Source organism: Salmo salar, chromosome ssa20 (assembly GCF_905237065.1).
Source record: "Salmo salar chromosome ssa20, Ssal_v3.1, whole genome shotgun sequence".
NCBI classification, from domain to species: Eukaryota; Metazoa; Chordata; class Actinopteri; order Salmoniformes; family Salmonidae; genus Salmo; species Salmo salar.
In genome coordinates, this window is record NC_059461.1 from 24,051,969 (window position 1) to 24,065,404 (window position 13,436).

General features: G+C 42.8%; 1 protein-coding gene across 2 annotated transcripts in view; it reads right to left on the minus strand.

Annotated features, from left to right (window-relative positions):
- Nucleotides 1-4,824: 4,824 nt before the first annotated feature.
- The window catches only part of LOC106579873 (dedicator of cytokinesis protein 5), a 35,479-nt gene continuing 26,867 nt past the window's right edge, over nt 4,825-13,436 (minus strand). The window contains exons 39-51 of one of the 2 annotated variants that reach the window (XM_014160189.2): nt 12,508-12,612; nt 11,935-12,076; nt 11,593-11,674; nt 11,422-11,506; nt 10,005-10,091; nt 9,641-9,817; nt 9,365-9,448; nt 9,135-9,272; nt 8,740-8,903; nt 7,409-7,559; nt 7,142-7,292; nt 6,828-6,937; nt 4,825-6,730 (exon numbers count right to left, since the gene is read on the minus strand). In XM_014160189.2, coding sequence (XP_014015664.1) covers nt 6,626-6,730; nt 6,828-6,937; nt 7,142-7,292; nt 7,409-7,559; nt 8,740-8,903; nt 9,135-9,272; nt 9,365-9,448; nt 9,641-9,817; nt 10,005-10,091; nt 11,422-11,506; nt 11,593-11,674; nt 11,935-12,076; nt 12,508-12,612 — 1,581 coding nt within the window. In that variant the 3' untranslated portion in view covers nt 4,825-6,625. Of the gene's footprint in view, nt 6,731-6,827; nt 6,938-7,141; nt 7,296-7,408; nt 7,560-8,739; nt 8,904-9,134; nt 9,273-9,364; nt 9,449-9,640; nt 9,818-10,004; nt 10,092-11,421; nt 11,507-11,592; nt 11,675-11,934; nt 12,077-12,507; nt 12,613-13,436 lie in introns of both variants that reach the window. The other variant, XM_014160188.2, reaches the window with a different exon arrangement.

Genomic DNA, 13,436 nt, shown 5'->3' on the forward strand with positions numbered 1-13,436 from the left:
CATTGCCACCAATTCAAATAGTATTGTGAATAGAGTTCGATGCTTCTCTATAAATTCCAGTCAGGCGACTCTGAAATCAAAGGTTCTGTGCTTCAACTTCATGCCATTCTCAGTCAACATCTTCAGGCTACTTCTTAAAGCCAACCTTTGAAAACAAATATTTTTTCATCTTCAATGCTAAGATATTGAATTGTTTCAAGTTGTAGTAAAAGAATGAAGAGAAAACATCAGATGCAAAGGGATCCTTGTCTGAAGTAAAGTTACAAAATAACCACATTCAATGGTGTAGGTGCTTACCTCAGCCTTGTAGACTTTGAAATGTTTTCCAGTTGATTTTCGATTTGTAAATTTCCTCCACAAAGAAAAGAAAGTCCTGGCTATGTGTCACTCTGATTCAAAAACCCTGGTAAATGTCTGAGTTAAAAATGTAAGAATCTGAAAGTACATTTTATGCCATAATAAAAAGGCTTGCAAAATATGGTATTTGAAACATTTGAGCACTAATTTCACCTCAACCTTGAACACTTCAACATCACAGAATTTTAATATACAGTTGAAGTCGGAAGTTTACATTCACCTTAGCCAAATACATTTAAACTCAGTTATTCACAATTCCTGACATTTAATCCTAGTAAAAATTCCATGTCTTAGGTCAGTTAGGATCACCACTTTATTTTAAGAATGTGAAATGTCAAGAGAATGATTTATTTCAGCTTTTATTTCTCTTCATTACATTCCCAGTGAGTCAGAAGTTTACATACACTCAATTAGTATTTGGTAGCATTGCCTTTAAATTGTTTAACTTGGGTCAAACGTTTTGGGAAGCTTGTGGAAGGCTACCCACAATAAGTTGGGTGAATTTTGGCCCATTCCTCCTGACTGAGCTGGTGTAACTGAGTCAGGTTTGTAGGCCTCCTTGCTCGTACACGCTTTCTCAGTTCTGCCCACAAAGTTTCTATAGGATTGAGGTCAGGGCTTTGTGATGGCCACTCCAATACCTTGACTTTGTTGTCCTTAAGCCATTTTGTCACAACTTTGGAAGTATGCTTGGGGTCATTGTCCATTTGGAAGACCCATTTGTGACCAAGTTTAACTTCCTGACTGATGTCTTGAGATGTTGCTTCAATATATCCACATCATTTTCCTTCCTCATGATGCCATGTATTTTGTGAAGTGCACCAGTCCCTCCTGCAGCAAAGCACCCCCACAACATGATGCTGCCACCCCCGTGCTTCACAGTTGGGATGGTGTTCTTCGGCATGCAAGCCTCCCCCTTTTTCCTCCAAACATAATGATGGTCATTGTGGCCAAACAGTTTTATTTTTGTTTCATCAGACCAGAGGACATTTCTCCAAAAAGTACAATCTTTATCCCCATGTGCAGTTGCAAACCGTAGTCTGGCTTTTTAATGACGGTTTTGGAGCAGTGGCTTCTTCCTTGCGGAGCGGCCTTTCAGGTTATGTTGATATAGAACTCGTTTTACTGTGGATATAGATACTTTTGTACCTGTTTCCTCCAGCATCTTCTCAAGGTCCTTTGCTGTTGTTCTGGGATTGATTTGCACTTTTCGCACCAAAGTACGTTCATCTCTAGGAGACAGAACGCGTCTCCTTCCTGAGCGGTGTGACGGCTGCGTGGTCCCATGGTGTTTATACTTGCGTACTATTGTTTGTACAGATGAGCGTGGTACCTTCAGGCATTTGGAAATTGCTCCCAAGGATGAACCAGACTTGTGGAGGTCCACCATTTTTTTTCTGAGGTCTTGGCTGATTTCCCCATGATGTCAAGCTAAGAGGCACTGACTTTGAAGGTAGATCCACAGGTACACCGCCAATTGACTCAAATGATGTCAATTAGCCTAACAATTAGCCTAACAGGGTCCCGTGTGGCTCAGTTGGTAGAGCATGGTGTTTGCAACACCAGGGTTGTGGGTTCGATTCCCACGGGGGACCAGTACGGAAAAAAAAAATAATAATACAAATTTAAAAAATGTATGAGATGTTTGAAATGTATGCATTCACTACCGTAAGTCGCTCTGGATAAGATCGTCTGCTAAATGACTAAAATGTAAATCCATGACATCCTTTTCTGGAATTTTCCAAGCTGTTTAAAGGCACAGTCAACTTAGTGTATGTAAACGTTTGACCCACTGGAATTGTGATACAGTGAATTATAAGTGAGATAATCTGTCTGTAAACAATTGTTGGAGAAATTACTTGTGTCATGCACAAAGTATATGTCCTAACCGACTTGCCAAAACTATAGTTTGTTAACAAGAAATTTGTGGAGTGGTTGAAAAATGTGTTTTAATGCCTCCAACCTAAGTGTATGTAAACTTCCGACTTCTACTGTATTTGTCACATTGTACTATCAACATTTCTGGTTTAATCTTAGAGCACCTAAATAAGCTGGTGGACATTGTTTAGAGAACCAACAGCACCATGCAAGGAGCCAATAAAGTGGATATCTGGGCCGTAACTGGCCTGATGGCCGTCCTCACCATGTTCTTTGTTCACCTGGCCATCCATCTCCAGCACATGAAGACCAGTACCAAATGTTTCCACGCATCCAAGCTGGACTCTGAGATGCGGGTGATACTGCTGGTACTGCTGGTTGCTCTATATGTACTATCAGGTAATGGTGAAGAAAGAGAATGCCATTCTGCTCTCTTTCCTCTTCTATATCACTTTCAGTGCCTTGGTTCTTATCTATGGTAAGAAGACCTTCTGGAAGGTTCTCCTCCACTCTTACAATGTCTGCCTGGATGAGTTTCCCTGTCGGTCCTGGCTGAAGGTGCCAGAGACCAAACGCAAAACCAGCTCTGCTCACACAGTCAAACACTGAGGTCAGATCAGGGTAGGCAGTGGGCTGGCGTACATTTAACGTGTTTGGATAGTATGGGTTTAGAGCCATCTGCTTGTCTGACCACTTCACTTCATCATTAGGTTAAATGCGTTTCTTATTTTTCCAGTCATGAAACTATAATAGATAGCTTAAAAACTATTTATCCACGTTATTTTATAATAGCCCCGTCTCTGTTTAATGTTGTTATCAGTTTAATTAAGCAGTTTTTATGTGGTGTAGTTAAGTCATGATAATAAACAGTAGTTCAAGCCCTGGATGCTGATTGGCTGAAAGCCATGGTATATGAGAGAATATGGAGGCGAAAGAAACCTGTTTACAAAAGCAATAAGGCACCTCGGCGGTTTGTGCTATTTTGGCCAATATATCACGGCAAAGGGCTATATCCAGGCACTCCGTAAGAACAGCCCTTAGCCGTGGTTTATTGGCCAAATACCACACCCATTCGGGCCTTATTGCTTAAATAACCTCCCGTGTCTTTTGCCATTATAGATATTAAGATTTACAGGCCTTATTAATATCATGGCTAGTCATTTTGGGGCCTTTGTCACAGCCTGTTTCTCTGATCTCAACAGCTAATATCCAGTGTGTTTCTGAGAGCATAGCGAATGGGATTAAAATGGTTCAGTAAATTGTTCTGACATCTATAACCAGGTCATTAGCATAACAACCAAACAATACACTCCACCAATCAAACTGCGTTTGGGAAGTGTAAACAAATATTTTGCTGAAAATCTGTGCCATGTATAGTGGATGAATATATGTTCTGTAGAACCTCTGCTCACAAATCTAAAATATAAAGACAAATATGTGACAGCCATATGATCTTTCATAATTCAGCAACACTGACAATACCCCATTGCTACATTCTCTCTAGCACCATCTAGTGAAGTCTAATGTGGAGATACACAGGGGTATTTCTGATCATTCAACTGCACTTAAAGGAAAACTCCACCCCCAAAAATGATTTTTTGGTATTTGTTTCATTAGTCCATTGTTGACATAGTCCCAAAATGATTTGCTTGTCAGCAATCAGGTTTTCAAGATATGTAACCTTCCAAATACAGAAATCATCCCCCGTATGATGCAAACTCAAGTTAGTTTTTGGGTGGAGTTTTCATTTAAGTCTACTTCTGTCTATTGGTCAAAGGCCTGTAGTTAGGACTCGGAGGACTTTTATATCCTGGAGATCTGGTTAAATATTGACGATAAAAACCAGGTCTAATGAAACTCGTCCATGGATGAGCGAATATCACAGGGCAGCCTGGAAGCATCACTTCTTTAGTCATGTGACTCAGGGACTGTAGGGAGAGTGATATCCTGTCCCCCAGTATCTGACAGGAAGGAAGAGGCCATTAGGAGGCCAGATTACCAAGACCAGTATCTACATATCACACAGGGCCTACTGCAATAAATTACACTTGTAGTAAAACTCCCTCCCCAGCCAACACTACTGTACAGAAACAGACTGCTTTCACATATAGGTAACAGTCTTGTGTTATACTACAGTCCACTTAAAGAAACAATGTTGTGATCTTGATACATTTAATACCGCTATGAAGAATGTTCTTTCTCAATGCAGAACAAAAATAAAGCATGAATATGACTGAAGCAGAATTACATGTAGAACCTCTGGTATCTCAATGAAATTACTGCCAGACATAAATTCTCACATTCCACATCACTATTTACCGGAATTAAAATTAGGCTTTGCGTGACAGAATGAAAAGAATCTCACTGTCATACCATCTTCCCAGATGTCAAGGTCCTTCATTATCCTCTCAATTATCACATAATTATTCATCAAAAATGTATAATGAAGTTCCAACTAGTGCCTGATATGTCCTTGATAAGAGATAAGGGACGACACCAGCAATAGATATGAGTACAGGATAATGATTCTAAGAACTTCTGCTGAGGACAGAGGCTGGTTGTAACAATACCTTCTACAATTCAAAGGAGCAGTTTGTTAAATTCTTTATTTTTGTTTGGTCGGATTTACAAGTTTTATTGGTAAAAAAAAAGTATATATTACATCTCTCCATGCTACTATAAAGCTTTAAATCTCTTTACAAATATCTGTTCTGATCATTGTTAGAAAAACTCATTCAAAAAATATTAGCTCCCTTCTAAAATATCTTTGATCCCTGGAAATAGTCAAACTAAAATACTGACTCATTCTTGCACTACATACATGAAAACGGTCATTTCTGAAAGAGATTACATCCATAGATGAGCAATTCAGAGGCCAAAGAGAGCATTGCATTGTTTTGAAAAAAAACAAAACTATATGAGACCGAATAATACAAAACAATGTATATATTGATATAGAAATCAAGTTGAAATTTTCACTGTTGAAAGTAGATTGATGTTAATGACCATGTTTCTATCTGTCCAATTCAAGTTGCTTGATGAGTTGCTTAAAATGAAACTATGAAATGCACCAGGACTTGGGAAAGAAAAAATACCGCCAACTCTAAACAGATTATTGAGTTTGTGCCATACTGTGTTAAAATGACAACTTGCTAAATATATCAAGCTGATTTGTATAGAAAGTAAGAGTTCAAGACATACAGTATTTTGTTCTTATAAAACGTCAAAAATATACAATTTAAAAAAATCTAATTTACATTAATTCTTCCAGTGCATGTCTCTAAAGATTCTGAAATCATTGAGGTACTATCTTAGTGTGCTTTCATCACACAAATATGTAATGCATAGTTACTCAGTATTTATGAGTTAGCCAAGGTTATTCAATGTGACTATCGTCCACAAACGTATTTGGGGGGGAAGTTCCATTTTGATTATAAATCTCAATTCCCCCAAAAAGGACTACTACGCATGTACCACCTATGATCTATGACTGGGTCGAGGGAACCAAAAAGTCATCCAGGGTCGCAACCATAGATTTAGACTATATAATCAACAACAATAGAATCAAAGTCTGTTGAAAATCAGTTCTGAGTCACAGACCAAATTCCCTGCTCTTGATCAGCAATAGTGATTCTAAAATAAAAAAGGTTTTCACCTAGCTATATCGCATAATAAAACATGAAAATGCAGTCACCGCCTGTGCTTTTCTTGATGAATCCTGTGCTTTTCTTGATGAATCCTGTGCTTTTCTTGATAAATGCCCAAAACAGGCACTGGAAATTATTAATAGTCCAGTGTGATTCCAACACATAATGACAAAAGACAAAATTGAAGTTTTGGTCATTCCTTATCCTAGCAGTGATATTCCCAAAATATATACTACACTATATACAACAACATCTCAAAGACCCTTGGGAAATATGCTAAGGTCATTGTTATTATTGCTTTTTCAGAAATATATACACTTCCCAAATCATGAATTAAATCCACCTTTATCTAATTCCCCATTCCCAGGAAACTAGACTATAAATGGACTCTCCTCAAAATATGAAAAGGTGTGACCCAATGCGCCACGGCTTACAAAGACATCTGTCACACTCCATTTTACAACATACCATTCAATTACTTTAGTATGGAAACAATTATGCTTCTGTTTCTTACAGATTCACAGGGCACACACATAACACGTACCAGTTTGTTGGTATAACTCGAAGTAAGTATCAGAAATATCAATTGTTGACATGCAATTCTGAAGTACATAACAGGTAAAAGTACTGGTCCTGAAATAGTACTGTAATAAAGTGCTACAGTACCACAAGATGAACCAAACCCTTATCCCAGGCAGCAGGTCTCTGAACCAGATGAGAGGGGCTGTCCGGGTGGAGGATCCTCACTGAGGATTATTCTCGTAGGAGCCAGGGAACATAGACTTCCTGGTTTTAGGAGGAGGTGGAGGGGGCTTGTTGTCAATTTTCTGAGGCAGAGGAGGGTGGAACTATGGAGAGACCGGGGAAAAAATGATCATGTTAAAAATATTCTGTTTCACAATGTGCATTTTACTAAAAATATAGATGTTTTCAGTGAAGATGTACCTCAAGGGAGTTGTCAAACATCTCATGGGGATGTTTCTTTGGTGGCATGGGTGGGGGTGTTCCGGGAGTGTCAGTGGTGGCATCATTATCACCGGGGAGAGATGAATAAGCTGCAGAGAGAGAGTGACAAAACACACATTTTAGGCTGCATGACAGCTAAAACTATTTGTGTGTGAACTACATGGACAAGAGGTAAGGGATCCTAAACAGGGTTCTATATTTCTGTGTGCAGGGTGAAGCTGTAAGCATTTCTTTAAGGTTGTGTAGGATAGGCTGCTTTGTAGGTATGCTTTGTGTGTAACTAAGCTACATACTGGAGCTGTGAGGAGTCTGAGGAGAGGCTGGCAGGGGGCTGAGAGGGTTGTCAAGGCTGAGCTGAGAGGAGACACCCTGGAACAGAGATAGGGTCAGGCGACGGTCCCCAAACTGCAGACTTTTGGGTCTCTGCGGCTTCTCTGGAAGGGTCTGCTAAGGAGTAAAGTACAAAGATACAGCCCTCCTTGAAATCACAGTCAAGTAATTACTGCGAATGTATTAGCCATTTGTGCCTTAGTGCATGAGCCAAAAATAGTTGTAGTTACCTCATCTATGTCTGGCTGTCTCTCCACCAAAACCTGTGACTTGCTCACACTCCATTCTTTTCGGTTCTTTCGACCGATCCGGTTGTCATCCTCAGAGCGGGACAACATCGAGGCCCGGCGATCGTTGGTGGTGTCACGGGACAACAGTGAACTAATGATGGATATCAGGACAGGGAGAGAGACAAGGGGGAGGTGTACAGTTAGAGGGTTATACTGGCATGTGCAAGACTTCAGAATGTCACACTGTGAGATGTGGAAAAGCACAGACAAATAATCCTTACAAACATAGCAACACAAATAGACTACACCAGAGTAGCCCAAGAGGGAGACAAACACAGGAAGGGAGGATGAAGGGAGTGGAGGGACTGACTCCGGGGAGGGGGGAGGAGGGGGACTGACTCAGAGGAGGAGGAGAAAGGATGGTGGAGGGGGACTGACTCCTGGAAGGAGGAGAAAGGATGGTGGAGGGGGACTGACTCCTGGGAGGAGGAGAAAGGATGGTGGAGGGGGGACTGACTCCTGGGAGGAGGAGAAAGGATGGTGGAGGGGGACTGACTCCTGGGAGGAGGAGAAAGGATGGTGGAGGGGGACTGACTCCTGGGAGGAGGAGAAAGGATGGTGGAGGGGGACTGACTCCTGGGAGGAGGAGAAAGGATGGTGGAGGGGGACTGACTCCTGGGAGGAGGAGAAAGGATGGTGGAGGGGGGACTGACTCCTGGGAGGAGGAGAAAGGATGGTGGAGGGGGACTGACTCCTGGGAGGAGGAGAAAGGATGGTGGAGGGGGACTGACTCCTGGGAGGAGGAGAAAGGATGGTGGAGGGGGACTGACTCCTGGGAGGAGGAGAAAGGATGGTGGAGGGGGACTGACTCCTGGGAGGAGGAGAAAGGATGGTGGAGGGGGGACTGACTCCTGGGAGGAGGAGAAAGGATGGTGGAGGGGGACTGACTCCTGGGAGGAGGAGAAAGGATGGTGGAGGGGGACTGACTCCTGGGAGGAGGAGAAAGGATGGTGGAGGGGGGACTGACTCCTGGGAGGAGGAGAAAGGATGGTGGAGGGGGGACTGACTCCTGGGAGGAGGAGAAAGGATGGTGGAGGGGGACTGACTCCTGGGAGGAGGAGAAAGGATGGTGGAGGGGGACTGACTCCTGGGAGGAGGAGAAAGGATGGTGGAGGGGGGACTGACTCCTGGGAGGAGGAGAAAGGATGGTGGAGGGGGACTGACTCCTGGGAGGAGGAGAAAGGATGGTGGAGGGGGACTGACTCCTGGGAGGGGGGAGGAGGGGGACTGACTCCTGGGAGGAGGAGAAAGGATGGTGGATGGGGACTGACTCCTGGGAGGAGGGTCGGGAGGGTCCGTTAGAGGAGGTGGAGCTGCTGGAGAGGCCTGAGGAGGTGGTGGAGACAGTGGACATGCGGCGCAGGGTGGAGGACAGGATGTAGGGCATCACTACGGAGCCCACACGACTCTTCTTCCTTTCAGTGAGAGAGCAGGGCTGGGACACACAAATGGGATTAAACATCATCAGGAAACTTGGCAGGGGCTAAGTGGAATGACAGGCAAAACACTAACAACAATAGAGTGCCTTAAGCAAGATTTATGGTCCTGCAGCAATATAATGTACACTCTGCTTTGAATGAGGGAAGTTTGATAGGGAGGCAGAGGAGCCAATAGCTAAATTTGGCACACTCTTACATTAAATAAGAGTTTGCCATTGGAAACTGACCAGGGTTATGACGCCGTAATGCTTCTCCACTCTCTCCCGCAGGTCTGAGAAACAGGTGAGCAGGCGGTTGTGTAAGGGCTTCAGCTGCTCAGTGGATTTCTCTCCGTGGATTCGGATCCCATCAGCCAGGAGAGGGATCTGATGGGAGAGGAGGAGGGAGCCTCTGTTCTTATAGCAGGTACTGTATGTCTAAGTACAGGTTCAACAGCAAGGAGAGAATTACGATTTACCTGGAGGGCAATAAGATGTTTGAGGACCTCAATGCTCTCAAGGTCGTCTGGGTGTTCATGCATGTAGGTGTCAGTGAAGAATGCCTGTAGAGACAGAAAGGGGGTGGAAACAAGTTTATCATTTTGAGACATGAAGATGTTGTCATATGCACATTAAATGCCAACTAAAATAACAGTGACCTAGAAAATAAGAATATCAGGTTACAAATCTTCAATGAAATGTGAGACAAAATTGTATAGGATTCAAGCTCCTAGGTAGTAATAGTCAAGTCAAACCTTCTCATAGTTGGAGTAGCCACCCATGACGGCAGGGTCAACAATGCCATTGAGCATCATGGAGAGTGGGTGGACGGACGTGGAGCTGTCACAGGCCTGCTGCTGCACCAGGTTACTGAGCTTCTCATTGGCCATCTCCATGGTCTCCACAGCATTCTGTAGAGGGCTGATCTCCTCCTGACCAGTAGGAAAACCAGGAGAGGTGAGGAGACATTAAAGTGTAAAAGACCAAATTGGGTGAGTAGGAACTATTTGCTATGGGTGGTAGGGAGTACTCAACAGCGTTTAGATTAAACATACAGCACATTAACACCAGTACGTTTGTCTTACTGTGATTGTCATTATCATTACTGAGAGAACTTACAACAGAGATGGACTTCACTTCAAACCATTTGAGAATCCCTGGGAAGTGATAGGTTGTGATGTAAGTTGTCCTCTCGATCCACATGGTCTGTAACATGAGGCGGAAAATATGAATGAATGGTCAACAACACAAATGTTTTGAGCAACAACCTCTTGTATTCAACTGCTAATCAAAAAGGAACACCTATGTCAGAATGCTGTTGATTGACTACAGATCAGCGTTCAACACCACAGTGCCCACAAAGCGCATCACTAAGCTAAGGACCCTGGGACTAAACACCTCCCTCTGCAACTGGATCCTGAACTTCCTGATGATCCGCCCCCAGGTGGTAAGGGTAGGCAACAACACATCTGTCACGCTGATCCTCAACACTGTGGCCCCTCAGGGGTGAGTGCTTAGTCCCCTCCTGTATTCCCTGTTCAGCCACGACTGCGTGGCCAAGCACGACTCCAGCACCATCATTAAGTTTGCTAACGACACAACAGTGGTAGGCCTGATCACTAGAAACGTAAGACAGCCTATAGGACAACAACCTTTCCCTCAACGTGAGCAAGAAAAAGGAGATGATTGTGGACTAAAGGAGAAGGAGGGCCGAACACACCCCATTCTCATCGACCGGGCTGTAGTGGAGCAGGTTGAGAGCTTCAAGTTCCTTGGTATCCACATCACCAAAAACTATCACGGTCCAAACACACCAAGACATCGTGAAGAGGGCACAACAACACCTTTCCCCCTCAGGAGACTGAAAAGATTTGGCATGGGTCCCCAGATCATCAAAAAGCTGCACCATCGAGAGGAAGTGCATACGGCTCAGTACATCACTGGGGCCAAGCTTCCTGCCATCCAGGACCTATATACTAGGCGGTGTCAGAGGAAGGCCCAAAACAATTGTCCAAGACACCTCCCACCCAAATTATCGACTATTCTCTCTGCTACCGCACGGCAAGCAGTAACGGAGTGAGTCTAGATCCAAAAGGCTCCTTAACAGCTGCTACCACCAGGCCATAAGACTGCTGAACAATTAATCAAATGGCCACCCGGACTATTTACATTGACCCCCCCTTTGTTTTTACACTGCTGCTACTCACTGTTTATTATCTATACATAGTCACTTTATCCCTACCTACACGCATATTGACTCGGTACCGGTACCCCCTTTATATAGCCTCGTTACTGTTATTTTATTGTGTTACTTTTTCTTTTATTTTTTTAGTTCATTTAGTAAATATTTTCTTAACTCTATTTCTTGAACTACATTGTTGGTTAAGGGCTCGTAAGTAAGCATTTTATGTGACAAATAAAAATGTCTTTGATTGGAAAAGGGCTACATTCCTGAGTTTAGAGTGTGTGCGTTAAATGGAGGAATTTGTCTTTGTTAGGGCTCTGCAGCATGGTGAGTTGTGTGCCAGGTACTCACTGCAAATTCATTGTCGGGGTCCTTTGCACCTTTCCTGAAGGGTCTGGAATACTGGAACTGGTCCACTTCATTGGTTCTGTAGTAGCTGGGAGAGGAAGAGGGACAAACAAATGAGTTGCATGAGTAATAACTAAGAAAATGTATTCAACCACAAGCTGTTGTGTTCCTTACTTCAGGATCTGCTCAGGAACCCCCTTGTCTTTGAACTGGGCGGGCACAGTAAGGACTGGCTTGACTGTAAAACACTGGATGTCTGTGAAGAGCAGGTAAGGATAGGACTGTGTATTATTAAAAAACGAAAAACTTTTTAGTGCTGTAGGGGAAAACGGAGACGGGGGCCAGTGGATTACTGGCTCAAAATTGTCCTTGAGAAAGGTATAATAAGACTTACTTATAAATGGGAAATACATCAAATGAATAATGTCCTGACTAGAAGCATTAACACCAATTAACATTTAAATAGCATTCATAGCTGGGAGCGTGAGGGCATGCTGCAACAGGCCTAAAGGATACGCTGTCCTTGGGAGTTACAGATGTTGTCCCCAGGGGGCGCTGTGCTGGTCATCCTGGCTGCATTGGGGAACTGCGACAGCAGTTTCAGACTGAAGTCCTCCAGCCACTCATACTCCTTACCACGGTAGATGAACACTTTGTTCTGTATGAGCAAATCCATTCAAAGATATGGTGAGTCTCCATATACGGTAGCAAATTAAATATGAACGATAGGATTTAATTAGAACGTTGTTATTGAATGACATGCTACAGAAAATGTCAAAGATGGACTGTGGTAGACAGGAATGTGCCACTCTGCCAAATGAAGGCTATTCTAACCGGAACCTGACAAGATCATGGAAGGTATTCAATCCATAGAATCCCCCACTGCTTTATGGAACTGATTACTAGTATCGCCTGCATGTTACATCATCACCGTGAAACATTTTTAATATTGACTATCATTTCATTTTATGGAGAGTTCCATTAGTAAAATGAATAAAAGGCACATAAATATAAATATCTCAGGCGAACGAGACAGAACTTGAAATGTGCTATGGAGGCTGGATTTCTGAAAAGACGTAATAATCTTACCCTGAGGAAAGTTGGGAATCCAAGGCCATAGTATCCCACAGCAAAGTATTCTGGCTGAGGCCGCATGGCATGCATTATATTCTCATAGAACTGGGCTTGCTGTTTCTGTGTACAACAGTAGGGAGAGTATAGAGGCTATAGTAACAATGAGCTAAAATAACAGAGCCACAATCAGGAACACAGATAACTTACAACAGGAAACACCTAAAATACTGTAGAAGCTAACCAGTTCCCTGTGCACTTAACTTAGTTAAGTGTCAAAATTGGAGGATCCATAATGAACATAGATTCATAGCAGTGTAGCAAAACAACTCCACTGCAGATAAGGACTGTTGAATACCACGATGACAGTATTTACAAAAACATGACTTAAAATAGAGTATCACTTCATAATTAACTGAGTGTTACTTCCTAATGGCAGATGCCAGTATGTCAACCGGCAATGCATGGGTGGGACTATTGGATAAAAAGGTTTGACACAAGTGTGGCAGCAACTCCGATATCTTCCCCATTTCCTCAAATTGTTTCTGCAGTAATGGGTTGTTTTTTTCTTCAACTATCACTGTCATTTGGATTGAGCTAGCTGAAATGACTTTCTGTCTTAGACAATACATGGTCGTCCTAGCCATTGACAATGTATCGTGAACAATTTATTGCCATAATTAACTCCTAGACTTTGTGGGCACTGAAAAGCATGTTAGTAGAGCAGTTGAACTGGTCCTATTGAAAAGGCCTCACACTAAATTCGCAGTGGGCTATCCCTTTCTGGCATTGTATGTGGCATTGTACAAGCGTTCTTTTTTTACATGTAGAAACTAAGAGGATAATCATTTTGGGTTTTACTGTTTGCATGTTTTAGGGACAATTTCTATTTAGTAGTGACAATATTTTGATTAAATCTCAGACAAACACGATAGCAAATGATAAGT